General features: G+C 40.5%; 1 protein-coding gene across 1 annotated transcript in view; it reads left to right on the forward strand.

Moving 5' to 3' along the window:
- LOC125879827 (speckle type BTB/POZ protein) overlaps positions 1-25,461 on the forward strand; it is a 109,398-nt gene that overhangs the window by 32,385 nt on the left and 51,552 nt on the right. Inside the window, exons 3-5 of the mRNA XM_049561925.1 lie at positions 18,318-18,600; positions 19,341-19,462; positions 23,561-23,712. Coding sequence (XP_049417882.1) covers positions 18,523-18,600; positions 19,341-19,462; positions 23,561-23,712 — 352 coding nt within the window. The 5' untranslated portion in view covers positions 18,318-18,522. The remainder of the gene's footprint in view (positions 1-18,317; positions 18,601-19,340; positions 19,463-23,560; positions 23,713-25,461) is intronic.

A 25,461-nucleotide genomic window follows, 5' to 3' on the forward strand; every position in this document is an offset into this window, starting at 1 on the left:
TAATGATTCATCTGACCAGCAATATTTTTTTCTCCTTAGTGTTACTGGCATTTCCCTTTTTATTACGAAGACTGTGGTTTGACACTTTTCAGAGTGGGACAGCTCATTTTCAGCCCTCACTGTATAATGTGTGTGCTCTTTAATGTAAAGATAACAGTGTATAAAAGGTGAGGAGATCACTTTTGGTTTTTAAAGACAATCCATCTTTTATGAATTTAATGGAGAGCATTTAAAATTCTCCCTGAATATAAATGAATGTGTGCATGTGTGTGTGTATGTGTGTGTAAATGTGGTAATTGGGAGGCAGAGTGACGTCGGGGCACACAAAGGAGTAACCCTTGTCGTACCAAGTGCAACCGATGGATAGAACTGAACTTATTAGCGCAGCTACCTTTCCTCTCCCTTCCTTTCACTGAAAAGAGCAACAGCAAAGCAATAAGACAGAGAGCAGCGTGTGCACCTGTCTCCCTGTCTCCATATCTACTCAACGAACTGTGAGACTGTGCCTGGGTTTCCATACAGTGTAAGTGAATATATGTGGATTCTGTATAGTAAATGAGAAAAGCTGAATAGAAATGAAAAACCTTCTGGAGAACATTTTTCTTAGCTTACAAATGATGTAAAAAATGAGCTGGATGCATTCACGCAATTACTTAAATATAAAATATCAGTAGGGTGTTTACAATGCGTTTGTATAAATTATGTGTTGTTACAAATAAAATTGTCTACAATGGGAGTGCCACAAGGCCCAGTCTAACCTCCCATCCATTTGTGAGGTGGTAGAACTTCAGCTGTATGCTGATGACACGGTTGTAAACACTCATGTGAGAGATCAGAATCTGAATCAAAATCAGAAATACTTTATTTATCTCAGAGGGGAAATTGTGATTTGTTACAGTCGCTCTGATGTAAAAAATAGAGAATGATAAAGATGCTGAACTTGTAGTCACTAAGCTCTCATTAGCACTTCATAAAGTTGCTAAATGCCCCTGTGACTTGTATTTAACCTTGAATATAATAAAAACAGTGACAGTGTATTTTTTTCTTTATTAAAAATAAAGAAAACCCAACCGTGTATCTGCAGGACTAAAAATCAATTTTAAGGTTTAAAGTAAAATCAAGTGATGAGATTACATATTTAGGTTTGATTTTTGATTCTAATTAGACTTTTGAAAGCCGTATTTAAAAAGGAGTTAAAATTTGAAACATTGTCAAATTTAGATATATTAGGAAACATTTTTTGTTTTTTTGTTTTTTTTCTCCACTCTTAAACATCCCACTGCACTGGACTGCTGTTGCACAATCTGCTTTTTGTTTTACAGCCATAAAACATTGGAATATGCCTCCAGCTGAGCTGTAAACTTCCACAGACTTTCATTCTTTTTCCCACAATGCAAAAAAATGAATATTAAGCAACTAGTCATGTTGACATTAATTTGACTGTGATTCAGATGCGTTCATTAACTGTAATGAACTGTAATTTTATAGTTGTACTGGATTAATGTGCTGCTGTTTATATGTTGATTTGTGCTTGTGGATTTGTTTGTTTAATTGTTAGTGTGATAGATACTATGTAATGGTATTGCATGTAAATGAATATTTTTAGTGTCAGTAGGTAATTGCTCTATGTGTACCTGCCCAGATGGAAATTTGCCAATATAATTATGCCATAAATCATGTCATTTTGAGATGAATGTTTTTTGTGCATGGACCTTGTTTAGAAAGACTAATAATAATAAGAGGTAGTGAATTACATTATTGCTTTGTGCATGTCTTTGTTTCCATCTTTGGCTGTTATGAAATACAGCCTCCTATTAGTAAGCAGCAAAAAGAATAACATCTTGCCTTGTTTATCTGAGTTACTGAAGACTTTACACCTTTTGTTGCTGATGTATCCCTACAGTCTCTGCATTCAGAAGCCAATTTCTTAACCTTCGTAGAGCTGATGGAACTAATCGCATATTTGGCAGCATTTCAAACATCAGTTTAGAATTGCCTGACTTTTGAGTTCTTGCATGTGTGATATATTTATATTTATTACTTCTAATAAACACCACATTTACTCTAGAACCACACATAGAAAGGTCTCTCTGTATATACAGTATGTAATAATAATACATCAGACAGAGCTGTGGTTGGTTTGGTTAGGCCCAGACACAAAAAGGGAAAAATCAGGGTTTTGGTTGAAACTACTAGCTAGTTAAGGTTAAGGAAACATAATGGTTTGGGTTTGAACTACTACTGCCTCGTTCAGGTTAGGTGAACTTTGTCGTCATGGCCACAATAATCATTGTCATGGTAAAAGAAACCAACCTTGATGGTCTGTTAGGAACAGCAGACAGTGGTAAAAGTGGAGATCATGTTTTGATGACCCATCCATCCACCCTGACCTCCTCCCTGCACCGCCTTTGTTTCTCTGCAATAACGTCACCTAAATTTTTCCTTTATCCATGGCCTCTAGAGGGCTTTGTCACTTAAACATTAGCATAATTTTGTTTTGGTATTCTTGCTGAAACAAAGGATACTTTTTCTTGGGAGGACAGTCTCAACAAAGGATCATCCAGGACCCCTGCTTACAATGACCCTGTACTGCGACTCCTTTCTTCAGCGGTCACTGCTGATTGGTCTCAAATGTGGAGAAAGATTAGATATGACATCTGGTAAGAAGCAGGAATATTGTCCCCTGAGGTGACGATAGGCTGTTGTGTGGAAAAATGCCAGTTTTGACCCCGCCTCTCCCCCCAGTGGCATTAGATTGCCCTTGATCCCCGTATTTGAGCACAGCAATATGACAGCATGACAAGTTAAGTGAACAGTTGATCTTAATTGGCTCCTCTTCAGTCTGTGTGTGTGTCGGTCCACTTGGGTTTGAATTCCTGTATGCTAATGGGAAGACCAACAGTAGGGACACATCTACTTAACAAAAAGGTGTTTAATTGACGGTGTCTTCAAACAGGATACTAAAACTGGTGCACCTTTATGTTAATCGTGCCTTCTGTATTTGAGGATATACTTATTTGATGTCTGTCTTTGTTCTTTTTTCCCTTCAAAAACAGTGAAATTTAATGGAGATCCACACCACTCCTTTGTCTCCTTTATTTCTCTTGATGACATCTCACAAATTAAGTGACTTGCCTGTTGCTGGTAGGGGTGTGCGATATGGTCAAAATCCTCTTTAACAGTATATGTAATTTTACCGTCACACGACAAAGTAATTGATCTGTAAATTCAATTACGAAATGGTTTAAAATAGCCATACTGTACTTCATCACATTTGATTATGTTCTTCTTTTATTTGGAACATCCATCCATCCATCCATCCATGAGTAACACTTGAGTAAAAAAAACACAAAACTCACAACAATAAAACTAAAATTCTTTCAAAATGAAAGGTTCAGGGGCCTGAGAACAGTAATTTCAAGTGTTTTAAGTTTCTTTATTTACAGCTTCACACTTCCCATCCATGTCTGCCCAAATCACATTACCTTGCAAGTCAGCTGGGTTCATGACAGCAAGTGAGATTACGTGTAAATCATGTGATCACGTGAAAATCTAGCCTTAATTTGAGATACAGCCTGCCCGAATCCACCCAAGGAAGTTTGCCGGACTATAAGGCCAACATTCATAGAGGCCAAACTCAGGTGATGCCATATGGCCCAAAAAGACTTTTTCCCGATTGACTTATGTTGTGAAAGAGATGTCAAAATCAGTGGATACATTTTTTTTTAACATTACAACCCCGCAAAATGATAAAATTTCCTTAAGAGCTACATGGTTAAATCATTTTATCCCCATTGAAGTTAGTGGAGGGCTAAACCCTAAGATTAGGAAAACTATGCCTGCTCTATGGGCCCTACAGTGCCAAGTGTAGTGCTTATCAAATAATTTTACATGCTGCAGTTGAACTTTTTTTGGCTTCATGCACCACTAGGCAACATTCATAGGAATGAGCGCGGCAAGCCTCCAACGTTGTATCCAGTTCTGCTTATACATCCATGCCCGCAATATTTTCCATGGTTGAAACAGTATTGCCAAATCTCTTCCAATAGACACATTTCTACCATCACACGTTAGATAACGCCATATCGCCCAGCCCAGGCTGCCGGCACAGTTCATCATTATAATTGTTGGAAAGAAGGCAGGAAATGATGAGAGGAAAATGTAGGGGAAAAAGGGAGTAAAACCTCACTATGTCTGTAATCCCTCCCTTGTTTACTCCTCCATTATTCATTACATATGAAACATAATAAACACTCAATGGTTTGCTCTATTATAAGACTTCAGACAATTATCATGCATCATTATTTTATGTCACCATTGTCATCTTAGGAGCCGCAGCGAACTGTCCAATTCTGCATTATGTGTTCCACCGAGGATTTTTCTTTTATGGCTTTTTTATAGTACATAAATGTTAGATATAGAATTCAGACTCTCGAATGAAATGGCTGAATATAAATACACAACATTTGATAGAGAATAGGGAGCAATTCTGGACAAAGAGCTGGAGTAAGGAGTGGGGGGGAGGGGTGCAATTGTCCCATACTGAAATGAGCCTTTATATGTATCTGGGGATAGAATGAAAACTGTTTTACCTTAGGCGACATTCTTGTGCCATAGCAAGCTGACATGATTTCAGACCATAATTAAAATGGAAACAACACAAGTAGGAGGTTGGTGCCCAAGGTCTGACATGGTCTTAACCTTTATATTAGAAATTCTAATCATGTCATGACTCTGAACATTGAATCGATTTTTGCACGGTGCACTGTATTTCTGTGGGAAATGTCATCACAACTACAAGTTCTGATTTCTTAGGAAATCAGAAACATATCAGGCTGGACTCAGAATGCATTATAGTCATTGATGGTTTATTAGGCACTCTTAGGAATAGCAAAGGTTTCTGGTCTTACCAAAGATTAGTGAGGACCCTCATTACAGTGCTCTGTGAGTATACATTGTGTGTTTGTACATTTTTTGGGATATAAGAAACCATTTGTAGTTGGCTCAATATTTAAGAAATAACTGATATCTATGCAAATGTATTTTATGGTGCGTACAGTATCGTCATGAATAACTATTCAGGTATTTTGGGTGTCGACCAAAATAACCCAATACCAAGTGGTATTGAAGCTTCTCCAGTCAAACAATAACTGCATTTAATCCTTTTTGTACCCAAATCTAGAAAAAAATGACTGTTTGTGTGGCTTTGTTATGGAGTGCTCATAGCCAGTCACCGCAAGGGTTCTTCGATTTAATGCACCGTGTGATTGGCCCACTACCGCAGCAGCTATAGCCCATATAGTCTGTGTGGTGTGGTGAAGTCAAGCGCGGCGTATTTGACAGAGATGGCAGTTCAGTTTGCTGAGATGCCACTGAAATGTTCAAAAGTATGGCTTTACTACATGCTCAACTCCATTCACATAGTGGGGTATAGATTGAAGTAGGAAAAAACGGTGTCAAATGAAGTACTCAATTGGTATAATATCACTTTAAGGGTACTGGTATTGTATGCTGATAACCCACAGTCAAGTTCCCTTGTTGTCTTTTCTTCTGAATCAAATATCTCATTTTGCATCATGCTTTGGTCTATAGAAGCTGAAACCTGTTGGCCTATAAAGGCGTTGACTGAGTGCATGCATGATGTCCAACACAATCTGTGATAAGAGAAGGATCAGAAGAGATTAGACAAGTGGAGGGGATAAAGATAGAGCTAAAGACAGGCTTTGTTTTTGGCCCCCTTATGAGCCAGGGCTCCTGCTAATTACCAAGCTCTCTGGTCCTTGCTAAATGTGTTTGAAATCCACTGGATGCAGATAATTGAGCTGGAAATGTGTTACATGACAAAGTCACGCTGAAGGACAACCACTAAAAAAGGCCTCCTCTCCACTTCCCCCCTGTTTTCTCTGTCAGGCACACTTTTGAAATAAAACTCCCCCAAATGATTCATTCCACTGCGTTTGTCTTTGTTGTTTGTTGAGATTGAAGCTTAGGGGATGTTTGAGCCACCTATTGTGATAAGCTATAGTCAAAACAGAGACGGGCCATTGGCGGATGTGTCAGACGGGCCTGTGTTTTCTTGTTGCCAAAATAATTGCTTTTAGCCTTCAGTTTAGGGATGTGAGCTTTTAAAGATCCTTCACACATCATCATAGCAAAGTATTAAAATGTTTTATAGCCACAGGCTGGATGTGTCTGTCCATGCATCTCAAGTTTTCTCTCAGCAATGCAGTCACTTCTACTTCTAGCCTAAATCTGAAATTGATTCCAGTGCTTCATATGAATATTGATTTAGTGGCTTGGATACATTGATCCCAGGCAGAGATGGGCCTCCCCTGAGAATGTTGGAGTAAAGTGAAAACAAGGTGAAGAGAGACTCCCTGTCGCTTTATTTGCATTTTAATTATAAATTGCATCATTGCACTGAGTGCGGTAACAAAACAAACTCCCTCTCCCTCTCCCTCCATTCACTCCTCCCTTTTGCTCTAGGCTCGGCTCACTTCATGAGAATCAAACTTCATGCGGAGCCGCCTCTGCAGGGCAGGAAATAAACAGGCAGGGTAATACGTAAGAGCACATCCAGTGGTCGTGAGGATGAAGGTGAAAGATGCTCTGTACCTCAGTGGGTGCATGCAAACGTTTGTTGAACAGATATTGTTTTCAAGCAGCTTTGTTCAGGGAATGGAAGAGATATATTGTCAAAAAAGATTTTCATTTTGATGTGTAGACTGACTTTGCTGTGTTTCACTGGGCGTCTGTGTTGAAGAATACACAGAGCGAGAGCGAGCTGTGGACTTGCTGCAGCCAGTATCATTTTGTCATTTAGAAAGCACTTTTCTGTTGTTATCTTGGCTACATGGGCCCACTGTGGTTTGATGTCTGCTTCAGAGTATATCATTTTTATTTTTTCAAGTCTCAAATTTTCACAGTGGATTTTGTGCTCTTTGCTGTGTGCGTGTTTGTGTGTGTGTGTGTCTGCACTTGTGTACAAGTGTTGGTATGTTTTGTCACATGAGAGGGCTAATTGATCACATTAGAGTAGTATGTAAGGACAAATCGCAAGAGCGCAGACTGAAAGGCTTTAGATGTGGGACTTACAGTAAAGCTTCAGTCTGGGTTTTTTCACAGGATAGCATTATGTTTATGCACACACACCACTGCCAAGTGAGTACAGCAGCTGGGCAGGGTTTTTTTTTTTTTTTTTAGAGGATTGTGTTTGTCAAATGAGCCCTTTATCTTTCTCGCAGGTCGGTCTTATTGAATATGTAGTTTTGAATGTTTCAAGCTGAGCGTGTAGGAAGAATATGCAGATAGACTGATTAGCATGTGTAATGTGATGAGACCGAAAGTCATTTCGATAAAGGTATTTGTGTGTGTAATGAAGTACACCAAACTGTGTACTTATGAGACATTCATGCATATACGGATTGCAGCTTTGTGACTATACATGGGAGCTTTACAGAGACCCACATTTTGATTGAAGTTAAAGTAAATGACTTGTGAAGAGTTTAAATGTAGATGTGTTTCAGTACAATTCTTTCCTTCCTGATCCTGATTCCTGAACCCTGTATGGATATGAAATTATTGCTATCATTTTTTATTTTTGATGTAAAACTGCTTTGCATTCTATCAAGAAATTACGTGGTATGGGATAGATTCCTGTATTTGCCGATACCCGGTCCAGCATTTTACGCATTATGGAAGGCATTTCTATTATCGTTATCAGAACAACTCTGTTTAAATGCGCTGGTGGATATTTTGTTAAAACTGCCTTTATGTTTGTGTTTAGATTTAGGATTGGACTTTTTATACTGAGACACTGAGTCACACAGCAGCCAGTCAGCCTTGCAGCAACAGAGAAAAGATGAGGTTTGGGGAAGATGGAGCAATGGGGAGGAAGAAGAAAGGATTATGGCAGGGGCCCAGTGCTGACAGAATACTCTCTTTGTCTTTTTCAGCCTTACAGTTAAATTGGGTTAAAAGACAGTGTCTAGCCATCGTAGGCCATTGATTGTCAAATGATGAATGATGAAGTAGCATTAAGAGTGAGATTTTACCTCTCATGTCGTCAAGTTCAGCCATTGCACTGTTCCCTGTGTGGCATTTTTGTTTGAATTTGGCTTAGTGGGTATCTATTTTTTCATAACTCATATCGTTCTGATATTTCAGTGGGTATACGCTTTGTGACGGTATTTGTGTTTTTAAAAAAAGTAAAAACTGAGCTACAAGTGATAAAAGTCAATGTCAAGAAAGGAAATACACTGATCAGCAAAACATTGAAACCAGTGAAGTGAAGGACACTGATCTTGTCACACTGCAATGTTCTGCTTGGAAAACTTGGGCCCTGGCATTTGTGTGGATGCCACTTGACACGCTCCACCACCCAAACACCATTGCAGACCAAGTACCCCCTCTCTGATGGCAGTGCCCCTCCCAGCAGAACAATGCACCATGTTACACCGCAAAAACTGTTCAGGAATGGCCCGAGGAATGTGACAAAGAACTTCAACTTCTTGATTATGCATTCATGCAATGTGCTGGTACCCCAAAGTTACTCCTGATCTACTGTAAAGCCTCCTTGGGTTTAACTTGGCTCTGACCTGTCCAGGCATGGACACAGGACCTCTGGGGGGTGTCCAGTGGTTTCTGGCATCAGGGCAGGTGCTTGCAGAGGATCCTTTTAATCCTGTGGGTTGTGAGGTGGGGTACCAGCATGTCACACAGATGCTTAATCAGATTGGGATCTGGGGAATTTGGAGGCTATGTTGATGCCTTGAACTTCTTGTCATGCTCCTCAGGCTATTCTTGAGCAGTTTTTGTAATGTGGCATGGTACATTGTCTTGCCTAGGGGACTGCTGCCATCGGGGACTGCCATTGCCATTTGAGGTGTACTTGATCTGTAGCGGTGTTTCAGTAGTGGAGTGTGTCAAGTGGCATCCATACGAATGCTGGACCAAAGGTTTCCCAGCAGAACATTGCACTGTAACAAGATGATAAATGTTATTCACTTCACTCACCAGTGGTTTTAATGCTTTGGCTGATCGGCATATTCTTTAAATTCATTCTTTCACTGAACCAGGACTAGCCTTGCCTTTCTAACTCACTGTAAAACACACTTCATCCAAACTCCACAGAAACACAATGAAACTCACTAGAATGGTCTTACTCAGTCTTTCCATTGTTCCAACAATTACTCTCTTTAGTTCAGTGGAAATAAACCCTTAATTAACAGATTATGATGTGAAATATGCTGTTTTTTCCTGTGGTCTCTCTCTGCATTTGCTTGCTGACTTTTTACTAGTCCTGTAACGTTATCCCCACCACACACAGTTGTCATTTTTCTCAGCTCAGCAGTCTGTTCCGTTAGTACAGACTGACCTCTGGTGGCGCGTGCTGTGCACTGAATCGCCTCAATACAGCATCTCTGTATCAGTGTGATGGAAAGAGGAGTGCCTGTATTTTTGATGGTATTAAAAATCATACTTCCAGTCTTTCGTAACCCCCTGGTATACTGTAAGACCTCGATACCGCCCAAGCCTAGTTTGACTAATTAAAAAGGTATAGAGTAAACAAATTGTGATTTATGATGATGATTTAACTGTTCAACCCCATGCAAAAATGACATGATTGCATTTTACATGAATATACTTGTGCCACTTTAATAGTCTGTATGTATTTTGGGAACTGTCATACATCAAAGCACAAGCAACACTGTCTCTTAGAAATGTAGTACAGAACATAAATGCAACAACTGCTTATCTGTAAAAGTGACACCAGAATTGAGTTAATTAATATTACCAGCCATAGTAGCGATATGTATACTTAATGCTGTGAAGTGCAGTTAGGATATTAACATTAATAATTTGGGCCAAGCTATCTCGCTTTCTCAAAGTAAGACTACTTATGGTAATTTTTGTTATCTTAGCTGCACAAATTAATACTTTTCTCATTTTTTTTATCTTCTAAAGTAGGGAATGTGATCAAAACGACGAACTAAAGCAATGAGGAAGAAGTGTGGCGCTTGCATGGTTGCCTGGTTTTATGGCAATCGTGACTGCATTTAAGGGAGGCAGAGAAAATGGGGGAGTTTTGGTGATGCTTTTAAAAGGGGGAGAAATGGGAAAGCAGAGGAAAAAAGAGATTGAGAGAGGAGACCATCAGTGATATGGAGAGATGGTGATGTTGTTTCACTGGGGTTTGCTCCGCGGTGGGAGGGCCTCTGTCTCTGCCAGCGCCTCTTAATCCATCACACCTCCTGCGGCCCTGGATCCGACACACTCCAGTGTCTCCCCAACCCGCTGCCGAGTTCGCACTCAGCCCTGTCATGCATGTGTGCCCGCTGTTCCTGGCGTTCTCTTATCCCTGTTTTCACCCTCTTTTTCGCTCTCTGAGTGAGTGTCAGGGCTATCAGCAATGCCGCGGGCAAGATGGACAGACACTGTTTTACGGCAGACATGTTTTCATACATGCTCCACACCCAGCCATGTTCACACATGTGTGTCTTTCACTCATTCCTGAGAGGGGAAATTCTCCTTCCCTCTGCCTATGTTGCTTGCCAGTCTGACCTGCGGCAGCTCCTCATATAGTCTAGTTTTTCTTGCCATTAATGTCAGAGACACCTCTGCGCTACTTTCCTCTCATGTATGCTGCCAAAACTCCTGAATCTCTAATAACGGAGAGTTGGAATCACTTCCGTCATATGATCCCTGTGTGTGTGTGTGCTTATTTGACAGGAAGTGTGCCTCCAGCCAGCTGTGTATGATTTTTAGGAATGGGAGTCAGCTACTTCACTTGATCAATCTTGCTGATCCCCCGGATGCGTCTGCACATGCTCCCTTTAAGCTTTCATTGGAGCTCCCGTCCACTTTTAATGCTGTCTGACCTTATAATGAACAGGCTTCATTAACCCTCTGTCAGATTTCTCACCAGAGCTTGAGGGAAGAGGCTGGTGATGGTGGGGGGGGGGGTTGTTAAAAAAGCACAGGGTTGACTCTAAGCTGTGGAAAAGTGAGCTAGCATGTGGGCGTTTGATTTACGTTCAGAAATGCGTCACGCATACGCTCAAAGCTGCAACACTCTGTCACTTAGCCTCAGCTTTTTGGCATGTTTTCAGTCTTTGTAGTCTGTCCCTCTAAACTCTGCAGCCCGTCTCTGTTTCTCACTGTTTTGCTCGCTGCCTATTGTCACACAAGGTGACCCTCTAAACACTCCAGGATCCCTGCTGTGATCGCTTCCTTTTCTGCAGCAGCCAAATCACACAGCTCCACCCCCTGTCCACCTGGTGGTGGTGTCTCTGCACCGTGCCACCCATTTTCTTCTCCCCCTCTGCAGGAATCGGGTCCCTGAGGGAGAGGCTGGTGGGAAGTCCTCTGTATTTGATGTTTCCCTTTCATTTTGCAAGTTAAAGGGAATTTAGATGGTGACATGTTGTGTTGTGTGTGTGTTTCTGAGCGTGTGTTTGTCAGTGCTTGTGTGCTCGCATGTACTGTACAATGTGTGTCTGTTTTTTTTTCTTCTTTTTTATAATGAATTTATTTTCTCTTTTTGAGAGTCTCAGCAATAGCTGTAATGAATTCCAGAAGGCTTTCCATCTCTCTCTTCTGTCACTCTTCACCTCCTATTTCACAGCAGGCCTGGTCGCCTGAAGTCCATGCCATATGGCCATACTAAAGGATTTTTGGGATAAAGTTAACTATTTCATACAAATCCATTGATAAAACACCATGCAAAGGGCTTTTCATCATGGTCATCACCAGCAGCCAGTAGTGGAAAGTAAAAAAGTACATTTACTCATGCGTTGTAACTACTTTGAGGATTCAGGTTAATTATGACGTATTATTATAGGCTGAAATGAAATAAAATGTTATGGATCCTTCAGGCAGGACACATTAATGCATCAGTAATTATAATCCGAAAACATAATCTACCTTATTCTGACATGGGTCATTCTGTGTAGTGAGTACTTTTACTTTGATACTTTAAGTATATTTTAATGCTGATACTTTTGTACTTTTGCTAGAGTTGAAATTTGAATGCAAATTTGTATTTCTACCTAGTGGACCTTTTACATAAAGTTCCAGTGTGTTCAATTTAAGGTTGTATCTTGGCAGAAATGGTATATGCATTGCACTTGTATATGGCTTTTCTAGTCTTCCGACCACTCAAAGGACTTTATCACTATGAGTCACATTCACCCATTCACACACTAGTAGCTGAGGCTACCATACATGGTGCCACCTGCTACTCAGCAACCATTCACACGTACTCACACACTGATGGAACAGCCATCAGGAGTAATGTGGAGTTCAGTATCTTGCCTAAGGATATTACGAAATGCGGACTGGAGGAGCCACAGATTGAATCAATCTTCCAGTTAGTGGACAGCCTGCATTATCTCCTGAGCCACAGCTGTTATGATATTCATAACTACGTTTTCATTACTTCATAACCACCTCAAAGTAATTGTAAGAATTACTCAGTTTTTCGTAAGAATTGTTGTGTAATGAGCCATTTATATCTACATATGAGGTCCTCAAATGGTGCCTTCTTCCACGGAGTCCGCCATGTTGTTCTACAGAAGCCCAGAATGGACAAATCCATCACTGGCTCTAAATGGGGCCATTCATGTTTTTGTGTTTTCTTGTTTTCGTGTTTTTGCGTCAGACACCATAGTTCTCCAAGATGTTTGGCACAGAGAGGAAGTTGCAGTTCTGCAACTGCACCACTAGATGCCACTAAATCTTACACACTGAACCTTTAATAAAAGATCTGATTACTTCTTGCACAATTTCTGGCAGCTATACTGTCTGCAACTTAACAGAGAAAATGTACTGTGAGGTTATCACATGTGCACTTTGAATTCATAATTATATAAACAAAATCTGATTTAATGTAACTTTTCAGGGCCAAACCAGGGCCTGCAGTTGCCTTAAAGGGAGGACTCGTTACACTGACTTTTTATTTTTAGGACTAGTAAACATAGTGAAGTTGTGTTTTTGGACGTTGCCACTATGTGATAGTGACAGTGGAGATCAGACAGGAAACATTAGAAGAGAGAGGGGTATGGTGCAACAAAGGTTCCTGCACTGCCATTGTGGTTAGTTCATTATGGTATGTATCTTAAACACCAGGCTGCTGGACTTGTGTTATAACAGAATGAACTGGTTCTGTGTAGCCACTCTCCACTGTGCAGTTCAGAAATATTGATCTTTTAAAATATCATAGAATGATGAAACAAATTACTCCCTCAGTTTTATGCCAAAGTAATAAAGAATTGTCCGCCTTATTTATTATATCGATCACATTATGAAAGAAGTGGGCGTCGAACAATAGCAGGAAACACGCTCACTGTATGGCTGTATGGCAATGTCAGTTTTGATTGAAATATCTCTCGACTAATAACATTAACTATGACTCTGTTCTATTCAAGCGTCCCAGTAAGCCATGACAGCAATCAAAATATCAGGACCCTGAAATTGAAGCAGCTAAATTGAATTCAGCCATAACTTATCTCATTATTTACACCTGTGGTCTCTCTGCTTTACAATGTTGCCTTAGAAAGGTGAAAATGCATCATCATAAAATTTGCTAAGATAATCTGCTAAAGATAGAAATAACAGCCAAACATCTTGAAAACAGAGCAGTTAAATATGCATTGTCTTCACAGACAGACTCGGAGGTTGGAATGGCTGTGCAGGCGACATGTGCATCAGCAGCTATTCAGATTGTCACGGAGCGCAGATGGAAAAACAAATGAACAGAAATGTGTCCTCGAGTGTAAATATGCATTGTAAGCTGTTCACATTATCAGATTTGCAGATGGAGGTAACATATGTGCAGAATATATATGCTATCACCATGTAAAAATTTACAGATGGAGCTAATATCACAGCACAAGCTTTATTACACCATGAGCAGAGCATCATGTGTTGACTCAGGGAGTAACATGATGAGCTCGTGGTGTGGTCACTGTACGTAGTGCGGCTGGCCAGTAGCCTCCGGTTCCCGTGCTGATGAGGGAGGCAGATGCGCCATCACCTCGCTTAGCTCTTGTTTATACAGAGGAAGTTGAATCTATCTGTCTGTTGGTTTGTCAGACTCTCTTCCCTGGCGTGTTGAGGTGTGTGACAGAGAGATGGAGAGAGATGGAGGCTGGACTGGCAGAGGGAGAGCAGACTGTCTCTCTGTAATGAATACAAATGGGCTCCAGGTCTCACTTTCCTCATCTGACTCCCGTCTCTGAAAACAGGCACGTGACGAGGATGTGGGATGGGGGTGGGCCTCTACTTACAAATATGATATACATTTATTTCTTTCCTGATTTCATTATGGCTGCTCTGCGGTTTTCAAAGTCCTAGTTCAGCCAAAGCAGCTGATGGTGAGACTTCAGCGGAAACAGTAACACAGCGTGTTGTCAAAGTAATTGTCAAGTGTTTTATGTCTTTAATGAATAATAATTTGTTACAATAAAAAATCTTCTAATTTAGGAAACATGTACATCATATTACTGCTGATTAGGACTGGCTGATTAATGGATTAGTCATTCACCAGGAAGTTAATCAGCAACAACTTTGATAATTGTTAAAGTCTTTCATCAAGCAAGATTGTCAAAAACTCTCTTGTTCCAGTTTCTGAAGTTGCTATTTTCTGTTTCATATCATTTTAAAATTTATATAGTTTTGTTCTCTACATTTTTTTCTGCCATTTTACAGACTAAGCATATAGCAAAAAAATGTGTCACAGCCTGAGACCATATACTAAATATTTTTTTCTTTGTTAAAGATTAACATACAATCTAATCAACTGAACTATAAACATTAAATGGATGCAGTCTTTGTGAAGCTCAAACTTAAAAATAAATACACTCTCTAGTAGGGCTGAATGATATTGGAAAATAGTGTAGCTATGATTTTGTAGACTGATATTGAAAATAAAACCAAGTCAGTTTGTGTTTTAAAAGTTCCTTATCGTCCTCTATCTTCATGTCACAACTGCTGTTATTGTTTATGATTTGTGAGTCTGTGTGTGTGTGTGTGTGTGTGTGTGTGATCAAACACATCAAAATGTGGTGTTGGAGGCACCTATAATAGCGGAAACTACTATACAACAGAAGTATTTTTGACTACTTTGGCAGGTGTTTATATGTCTATCTATCTGTGATAGCATCACAACTTGCAAGATACAGTCCCAAAAATTAAGGCAAATTTTGAAGATGGTCAGATTAAGGAAGTCGGGGGGCAGGTAGGGCTGGAGTGATCCCATTGCAACATGGACTCTAGTTAATGTCATTAAAATCTAAATATGAATCTTACTAATCTCCTGTCAGTAACAGTATTGTAACAAATCACATTAAGTTCCCACTGACTAGCTGCTCTATGACTCACGCTGGTGCTCACTGGGGGCGAGCCTCCATCACTTCAGTGGTTGGAGACAAGACATAGGAACTTTACTTGGTCATGACCTACAGCATTTATTCATGGACAAACAGCAACCCACATTGTACATTTACTACCACTTAACAACTTTACCGTTAATTTGTTCTCTGCTTTGATCGCCAACACTTGTCCACCACACTCGCTATGCACACATTACACTACCCTTACAATTATATAATATGTAAGCATATGGAACGCACTAAAACCCAGCCGCGGCCATTTTCACACATTAGTACAGCGAGCATCAAATCTTGGGCATTGCACTTTACAAGTTGTTTTCTTCATGTGCTCTCATTCGCATATGTCACAAACATATGGCAGTGTGTGAAGCTAGGTGTTTCCAAGCCTCTTTGTGATTAGATTGTGTAGCATGAAAAGACAGCTGCTTTTCGATTTGAAAATGGCATTCTGTTATCAATTTGAATTTGACTGATCATTCACCCCTACCCTCTGCTACACTATAATGCACTTCAGAATATCGCCATCCATCGGATATATCTTTTTTTTGTGATTGATTTTTTTGGAATTTTCCTTTAATGGACAGGTCAGGTTAAGTGTGAAAGGGGAAGAGAGAGGGGATGACATGCAGCAAAGGGCTGTGGGCTGGAATCAAACTTGCAGCAGCTGCAATAAGGACATTGCCTTCATCCATGGGACTCCAGCTCTACCCACCGAGTTACTGGGTGCCCACCATCCATCAGATATTGTAGTGTTGTATCCCAGCAACAACGGAACATTATAGGCTTCAAAATGTTGTATTTACTGCAGGGCCACTGTATGCATGCAGTACACTGTTTTTTGTTTTTTAGTTTGCTGTGTTTGCAAGTGAAGAGATTAAGACATACACTGTGCAGAATCTGAACTAGTTTGCTGTCTTCCTGCATCGCTCTCTCTGACCACCCTTACCCTCATCTTTATTTCTAGTGCCTTTTATCCAGCCTACGAGGTGCTGATGGAGCCCAAGTAGCAGCAACAGACAGTTCCTTATCTGAAGCCCAGTACCTCCATTACCGCTTTACTTTGTCTTTTAATTGCCTTTGGGGGAACACAGTCTTTGTAAAACTCTGCCTGCCGTACACTGTAATGTGACAATATTTATTTTCTCTATGCTGTGTGCATTATCACCTATTAGACATTCTTCCCATTCATGCTGTCATCACCTGATTCCCATGACAAATGAACTGTCTGAAGACATTTCTTCTGAGGGAGCCCTATGATTAGCACACATCTCCTCCATCTCTCAGAGTTGTTATTGCTTCTTTCCTCCTGCTGCTCTGCTCTTGATGTTTGTCATGAAAAGGATGAAAAAAAAACATCCTTAGCTTTATTCTGGTTAAGTGTCATCTGGGTCTATTTAGAAAACTGTGAGGCTGTTAGCAGTGCTGCCAGTGTTGTCATGTTTTCTTAAATTGATTCCCTGTGATTACTTGGCATTCATGTTGCTCTTTAAGGGACAGGATACAAGAAAAGCACTTGGTAAATTGTGCTTCAGATATGCTGTGGAACAAAGCCTGAATGATGGCACAAACACACAGAGAGGAACACACGTGTGCGAAAAATCCGCGTATACGCCCTCACTCACTCATATAGACTATAATTAATTGCCAGGAAGTCTCAGGTAATTTAAATTGCAAATCAGTGCAGCCTTGTTCTCCCAACTTTTATGATTAATATTTTATTGTTTTACTGAGCGAAAATGCCACCAGTGTTTTTCATCAGATACAAATAGCACAAAAGAAGAAAAGGGGGGCACTGGATTGAGGAAGATCAGATGCAGGCGTTATCTCTAAACATTAATTAAGTCGTGTCTGGGTCTGGAGCTGCTGAGGTCGCCTCTCCTGTCTCCAATCCACTTGCAAAGACAGAGGTCTGTCTCACTTTTCACCCATTCTCTCATTTCTCGCTCTGTCTCACTGCGCTCTCGGTCTGATACTCAGTTTCTGCCAAGTTTTCTCAGGTCCTGAACTTCTCTTTCAATCAGCCACTAATTAAGCAGCAGAGTGGAAGGGTTTCTTTGGCAGGAGATCGGGGGAGATGTGCAGGTTGAGTGAGAAAAGCCAGATCCTGAGACCTTGCGCCGACTTAGGTATGAAATGTGTGGAGAGGAACTTGAGAGGAGCAGAGCATGAAACCAGCGGAAATTAGAGATTTAGGCAGCAGAGAAATGAAGCTTTGAAATCAAACTGTCACGTGTTCCTTTTTCTTTCTTTTTTTTTCAAAAGATTTTCAGTCCCATGAGACTGCTAGTGTAGGAAACAACCAAAAATTAGACTAAAATAATGAGGAAGTTTCCCTTTGCCACAAACAGAAAGTGAGAAGTGATGTGATGACTGCAGTGTAAATCTTAGTCGCAGCATTTCAGAATGAAAATAAAATTGGATGCGTAGCTTCTTATGAAAAACAACTATGACCTTTCTTAGCGAGCACTGGCTTTTAAAAGTACTGCATGACCTTGTGTGTGTGTTTGTGTGAGTACAGACTGGCAGCTTGAGATGAAAGTCTTGCACTTCACTTAGAGCCACGGTGGACGGGCGCAGCCTGGCTGGAATCAGATGGCTGGCACAGCGCTCTGCTCCTCTCAAAGCAAAACAAAGACGAAACCACGCGCAGATAAAGGAAGGCTTCCCCCAGTGAAGCAGAGCTTGCGCCGCTGCTGTGCTTTGAATACTGAAGCCTCCTTTAAAGCAAATGAATTCAGACCCCTTACGTCCTACTTACTAGGAAATACCACTCAATTAGACTAACCATTCAATTAGAAATTGCCTTGACATGCTCAAACACAGACACATACACACGGGCACTCACACAAGGTCACAGCTTTTCACAGTAATGTGCTTCACTAGTTTAAAGTCTATTTTAATGACTGTGTTTTTGTATCCCTACAGAGCGCCTGTAGCTATTTTGGAGTCTGGACGTCCTGTTGTACAGGATTCATCTCTCTGCAGCTCTCCGTACGGCAGGTGTTGTTTAAGAGGCGGCCAGCTTGACTGATTATTGGCTCTTCCCTCCCCTGCACACCCCGTAGCACCTCTCCCTACACCTGGCTGGTGCTCCGGCCCCATTCAGGTCATCTCTGCATCAAGGCTGGCAATGTCCAGAGCCCCAAGCCCCCCTCCCCCGGTGGAAATGTCCAGCGGTCCCGTGGCTGAGAGCTGGTGTTATACTCAGGTGAGGAGGGAGTGCGTAGAAGCACGTTTGCCTCAGATAGGAGCATATTTCTGCGTGGAGAGCATAACTAACACTGATAATCCATTTTTTGTATTCTCTCAGAGTTTTTGCATAATGTTAAAGGAGCTAATTGCCATCAAATATATGTATTTTCTTGGTAAAAAAGAAGGCTTGTGGTGCCCACTTTTGCTCAGTGGACACAGCCGTTACATCTGAAAGTAAGCCTGTCAATCAAAACAGAAGAATTTCACGTAATATATACACCAGTAATCCTTAAATCTTCATATTTCATGCAACTGGTCAATGAGCAGTTGAGTGGAAAGATTCACGTCTCTGTTTTCCAGACTGATTCAATATTACAAGCCTAATTTGTGTTTTCATTTTAGGCTTTGTTTAAAGGTTACCTATACTGTGAAATCATGCTTGTTTCAGTGCAGGCTTTGTTGGTTCAGACATCACTTTCCTGTTAAGAGCCAAGGTACATAAAGTATGTCATTGATGATGTCTGTTTTTTCATCTCCTCCTGCAAAATTGTTTTGTTTTTTTTTCCCCTGTTGCCGCTTTTACAATATCCTTTCTTCTTTCCCTCCGTTTGTTGTCGGTGTTTATTAAGATGAAAGGCAGTTTTGATGTGCGGTTTTGAAGTCCGGGCTGACCAAACACCACTTACCCATATAGAATAGATAAATATATAAAAAAAAGGAGATGTGGTTTCAGCTACCTGTGTCTTTTTCATACAGATCAAAGTGGTGAAGTTCTCCTACATGTGGACCATCAACAACTTCAGCTTCTGTCGCGAGGAGATGGGAGAGGTCATCAAAAGCTCCACTTTCTCCTCAGGAGCCAACGACAAACTTAAATGGTAAGTGAAGGCTGGTGAGATATTCAAGATGCAACATTCTCGCTCTAAAAGAGTTGTCGGGGAACATTTTCTCCAACAGCTCTCTCAAGCGTTATCCACTTGTTGCATCTTTGAGAGGTACAACATTGTTTTCAAGAGATTGAAGCATCCAGTTGCCTGCTTCAGTGGCATCTAGTGTGCCTTCATCTCGTCTGTATCACCACTCACATTTACTCACATGTGTGTTTGGAATAATAATTTTTGTAGCACTTAGTCATGCTTGAATTTAGTCTGGCTGTATCTTCACTTCCTCACATTGTAATAGGCTCAGAGTGAAAAATATAACCATGATTAATGTCAGGACAAATGCACGTATATGTGACTCACATAAAATTAAGCACACTAACACAGGAAATGAATGTAAATTATATAGCTAGTTAAGTATTCATATTTAGAGAAGGAATTTCTGTCATCACGTCCTCTGTAGAAGAGGCAAACATTTTGGGGAGGCCTTGCTCATTACTTTACCAGAGGTCACAGAGGTAGTCAACAGTCTGCAGTGGCAAGGCAGTATGGGTGTGGCTCCCATAAAAAATGTACTTGAGGACCTGCTCCAAATATTGGTGTGTCACACTGCAAGGTGTCCTCATACAGTGGTTTATGTGATATCTTAACCGCACTCGAGGTTAGGAGAAGGATTACGATTTGGCATCGTCACGTCACCTACTTAACATAATGATGACGTGGCATGACTTAAAATAACTCAACGCTGACTTTTAGTTTCACACACGACATAACCCACAGTCCCCTGGGTCAATGTCCAGTAATGTCAGTGTATGTTTGACCTGTCCACCACCCCTTGACCTTTCTCTCTCCATGGACTTTGTCAGTCTTTACACTATATGGCCTGACTTCCTCCTTTACTCCCTTCATACGATGTAGGACAGTGGAAAGAAGGCTTCAGTTACTTGTTAAAATAAACATTTAGTAGAGAAATAAGATTTCAGTCTGCGGTGGTTTGCTCTGGAAAGTATTGCTGGACTAGTGTTTATACAAAACTGGAATTTATAACTTGAATGCAATACCTTAATAAATATTGATATTTAATACTATTTTTGAAACCACAGGGAAAAAAATGACTTTCAGGGCTGAAAATTTACAATTTTTATTGAAAGATAAGGATAACAAGGCTAGGACATGACAGCACTGACTTTTCTTTTCTTGGTTAGAGGCAGAGAACAGCAGAATGACTTTAGAAAACATTAACATTAAGAGAGAGTGAGAAAGTGAAGCTGTCTCAGTGTATCAGTACTGCAGGAAATGAGTACTGAAACAGTTTTCATCAATATGAATCAATGAATCACTATTTTTGACACCACTATGGTGGACTTGGTTTGAGATCTAGAACACTGAAGGATTATTTATCACACCTGAATAAAGTAGCTTGGGTGAAGAACGTCTTGGTGACCTTTCTTAACTTGATTCCAGTGACAACTAGACTCCAACGGGCTGATGGGTTGAACTTTTGCTTACGATAATAAATTAGATCAACATACGCAGCTACCCTGTTTGTATTAAAGGGGACCTATTTCACTTGTCTGTATTTTTTGTCATGTTTTTCTACTTTCGAGACAAGCTGACGCCATTGTCATCTGGTCCAGGCACACTACTGTGCGTGTTTACATTTCGTAGCCTACACTGTTACTTACTGACATGTCATGTCAGGGAAACTTGTAGTCTTGATTGCTTATGTTGTTAATTTCTCCCCGATTTTGGATCATATTCCTGCTGGAACGTGTCCTGTTGTGTTCAGCAGCTTATTAGTGATTTTATTAGTGATTTTTTTTACGGTAGAAAGTGTCACTAACGACACAATGACTGTTCAGAGACACTGAGATACATAAGATTCAGAAACGCTGACCAATCAGAGCAGAGTGGGCTTTTTCAGGAGGGGCGCTTAAACAGAGCATTTCAGATAGAGGGTGATGCTAGATGTTCTAGCACAGACACTATGAGGAAAATAAAGCATTTTTTGAACATTGAATCATGCAAACATGTTCTATTAGAGCCCCAAAATACAAGTCTGAACCTGAAAATGAGCATGACAGGTCCCCTTTAAGTATAAAGTAGACTAGAGATAGGCTACAGATACAAGAGCCGCGTGCACTTTGATATTGAACAGTATCATAAAATGCCATGGTTTCATGTTCACAGAAGAGCTTCCAGAGAGCGGGGAAACAGATTTTGTATCTCACACAAAAACATGGCCATTTGGAGGGGGCTAAAAGTAATGACTGTGGCTGTAGCCTCGGGTAAAATAACACACAACAGTGGGCCTGGGTTTGTTAAGTTACCTGCTTAAATTAGAAATAAATGGAGATGTGCAATTTTCGAGAATGGCCTGGCTTTTTCTTCAAATACCACATCAACCTAAGTTGTTTTTGGACTTTATGCCATTAGTCCACTTCCTCCTGTAAGTGCTCAGATGAGACTATTTACCTGCTTTTTCATCTTATCTAAGCGAACAATTGTGACTGGTCTTTTTAAGCCCTCTGTGTCACCCCTCACTGTCAGTGGCATTTTTTGCCTGTGTCTTGGGGGCTCTCATAGATGCTTGTTAAAGAAATGAGCTCCAGAGTGCACTGCAGGTCAGCCCTTCACCTTTAGGCATTACAGCAAGGGAGCACAGATTGTAACAACAACAGTAATGAAAAGCCTTACACTGATGAATTCAAGAACTTGTCAATGTAGGATATGTTATCAACAGCATTAGAAAAAAACCTATGGCCTACGCATTCGGCAGTATATTGTCAGTACGAAAAATCTTAAATGTAAAGTCAGAGTGCCTTTTTCTTTTACCCTCCAATAGTTTTTATAATAGGGTTAATTTGAGTCGAGCTATTGGGCGATTGCCATCTGAATAATACATTACAGAATAAATGTATAGATATTGATTTTTCTGGTCAGTGTTGTGTCTATAGAGCTCCATCGCATTAAGATTGTTACTGTTTGTAAAATGTATTTGTCTCAAATGGTTTAGCAGAATAACAGCTTCCAGATGCTTCACATGTTAAGTAATAGTTCACATGGTGATGTGTTTCATTTTTCTGTTCTGAAACCATATAAAAGCCTGCGCAACAAAAAACCCATATGCTACAAAAGCACAAGGATTCTTTTATGAAACTGCTCTATGTAAACATAAAGAGACTGTGACTCCCCCGCAGCATTAATGTACTGAACGCAGCAAATCTTTTGAATACCCTGGGTAAAATATATTGTTTGTGTTCCTGATGTATTTTTGTTCCGAAAGAAAGTGGAACATTGAATCTGCAGTAGGTTTAGTAGAGTTATCTCTCGTTTATTTTCAGGAAGGTTACCTAGAAAGCTGCGTGCCTATTCAGAGGGAGAGGGAGGGGGTGAAGTAATCAATGTTGTGTTACGGTTTCAGCTACGATGCTTAAACAGTACAGTATCATATCGATATAGCAGCAGCACTGAGGTACTTTCTGTTGCATTGCTGATGTGGAGCCGTTTCTTCTCTTCTCCCGTGCATGCTTGAACTGTGGAATGTTGTGCTTTTGCCAGTTTATTGCTGTTTGACATTGAAATATTGGCATTCATGCTCTTATTGCTGTGTGTGAAAAAGGCTCAGACTCTTCGCTCTTTGGTCCACGTGCTTTCGTCTCAGCTGCCTATAAAACTTTGTGAAACTAAAAGCTTTTCATTATGGAGTGAATAGATAGAGCATGGGTTTGATTTCAGCTTTGTAAAAAAAAGGCTTATTCAGGGCTGTATATTCCACTTCATTTACACAGATGTAATGATACATCTTACATAGTAGCATGCATTGCAGAATCAATACTATCATACCATCACTTTGGCTCAAGTGAAGGGTTGTGCATGAAATCAATAGATCTGACTGTGTAGTCAAGGATGCAAAATCGGCAACAGTCTTCACAGAATAACTCAGACATACATTCTAATAGCCATGGTGTCATTAGTGATAGGATAATATTATTATTGCATACAAACATGGTGTACACAATGCTTCCAGGATTCAAAGCATCACTTTAGCTTCATCTGTCTGATTGGTATGTTTCTTTGTTTTCCTGCCTCCAGGTGTTTGCGTGTGAACCCTAAAGGTCTGGATGAGGAGAGTAAAGACTATCTGTCACTTTACTTGCTCTTAGTCAGCTGCCCAAAAAGTGAGGTGCGCGCCAAGTTTAAGTTTTCAATCCTCAATGCCAAGGGAGAGGAGACCAAAGCAATGGGTAAGTGTGACAAAAATCAGTTGATGCTGACCAGGGGTCTAATTTTTAAGACAATGTGTAGGATCCATAGTAAAAGTGTGAATGCGGACAAACTGTTTGTAAAACTGTGCGTATGCCTGCCTTTTGTAAATCCTAAATCGACTTGGAATATTCCATACATGGATCAGCCTCATGTCCCGCCCTCAACACGCCCACATTCAACCATAAATGGTCAATTCTAAGATACTCAAAAATGTTGATACATTGAAATTAACCTGCTGACCAATGGTTCTTTACAGTGAATCGTGGCAACAACTGATTGGCAGTGCAGTATTTAAGTGTTTATAGCAATCAGACTGATGACTTCACACCATGCAAAAATAACCACGACAATCGCTGGTATCCCCAACCCTGAGATATCATTTGAAGAAATTTGAAAGGCGAACACAATTTATTTATTTAAGTTTGTTAGGGCGAGCTTGGCCTGTGTTCAGAATTAAGATATATGTAATGATTGCGCAAGAGCTGTCACTGGCTTTATTCCCAGACATTGCTAATTTACACAATCCACATGTGCAGGTGGTGAAGATGCAAGGGCACAGCCGTGTTCACTGCAGTGATTTTACACACAAAAACAATACAATACTCGGTGATATATGCACAGTATTAGAAGGTATTATTGAAAACCATTGACGCTCTGTTATGCAGGTATTACATGCTATTTGATGTGTGCGTTTCAGCAGCTGTGGTGTACTCCACAGCTGACCATGTTTGACAGCAGCATACAGTCCATCTCTCTCCTTTGTGCTCCACTTAAGAAAGTGGATCTTTAAGTGATGTGTGATGTGAAGTGTAATTTAATGTGTGAAAGGCATCATTCTACGTATAATGATTTCTCTCCTGTTTATTTTCAACAATCTGGCTTCAGTTTACCACCTCACCATCTGTGTTGGCAATTTCCCCTTTCTCTACTATGTTCGTACAGACGGGTCAGAGTTTCCCTACAGGTACGCACATTCTCCTGTCTAGTTTGTTTTTCTAGATCACAACTTTTGAGTGGGGAATTCCGTACGCTGCTTTCAGGCCTCGTTTGTGCGTACGTTATAAATGAGACCCCAGCACTCTGGAACACGGGTCCTCATTTCTCCTGACTGTCAGTCACTTCTATCTTTTTCTTAACTTGGAAATAAGTTGGCATTAATGACTGAAAAACTATTCAGACTCGAATATAAGTCTATGTTCAGCAAAAAAACTAAGGATATCTCAAAGTTGGAGAGGTTCAAAATTAAAAACTCCTGTCACACCTGTGTCTTTGGGGCACTGAAATTTGTAAATGCAGGAGGTGGGGAGTGTGTCTAATACTCCAAGTGTGTCTAATAATGTGAGGTATTGATAGCCATATGGGCTTGTGTAATCACTGCTGGTTGGATTCATTTCTAGTAAATATATAATTCAAAGTAGCGTGGGGCAATTTTGATTTTAATTAAAAAAGGCCCAACCTTTTTAGAAGTCTTCGTCCGCCTCTCTCCCTGTTGATGAATTGGAAATGAATGTGCCTCCAATTCCTGCTTTTTTTTAATTAGGTTATGTTATGGGGAGGAAAAAGCAAACTTGTGTGGAATTGAATTAGTGAGGGCCAGATGTGACCGCTTCCTGGTTATCAGGCTTTCTGGCTGCCTCCCTCTTTCCCAGTGCCCTGCAGCATACTGTACAGGAAGTGTGGAGGAGGGAGGATGGGGCGGGTGGGAGGGAGGCAGAGGAGAGAAGAGG

This window comes from Epinephelus fuscoguttatus, linkage group LG19, assembly GCF_011397635.1.
Source record: "Epinephelus fuscoguttatus linkage group LG19, E.fuscoguttatus.final_Chr_v1".
In the NCBI taxonomy this organism is placed as follows: Eukaryota; Metazoa; Chordata; class Actinopteri; order Perciformes; family Serranidae; genus Epinephelus; species Epinephelus fuscoguttatus.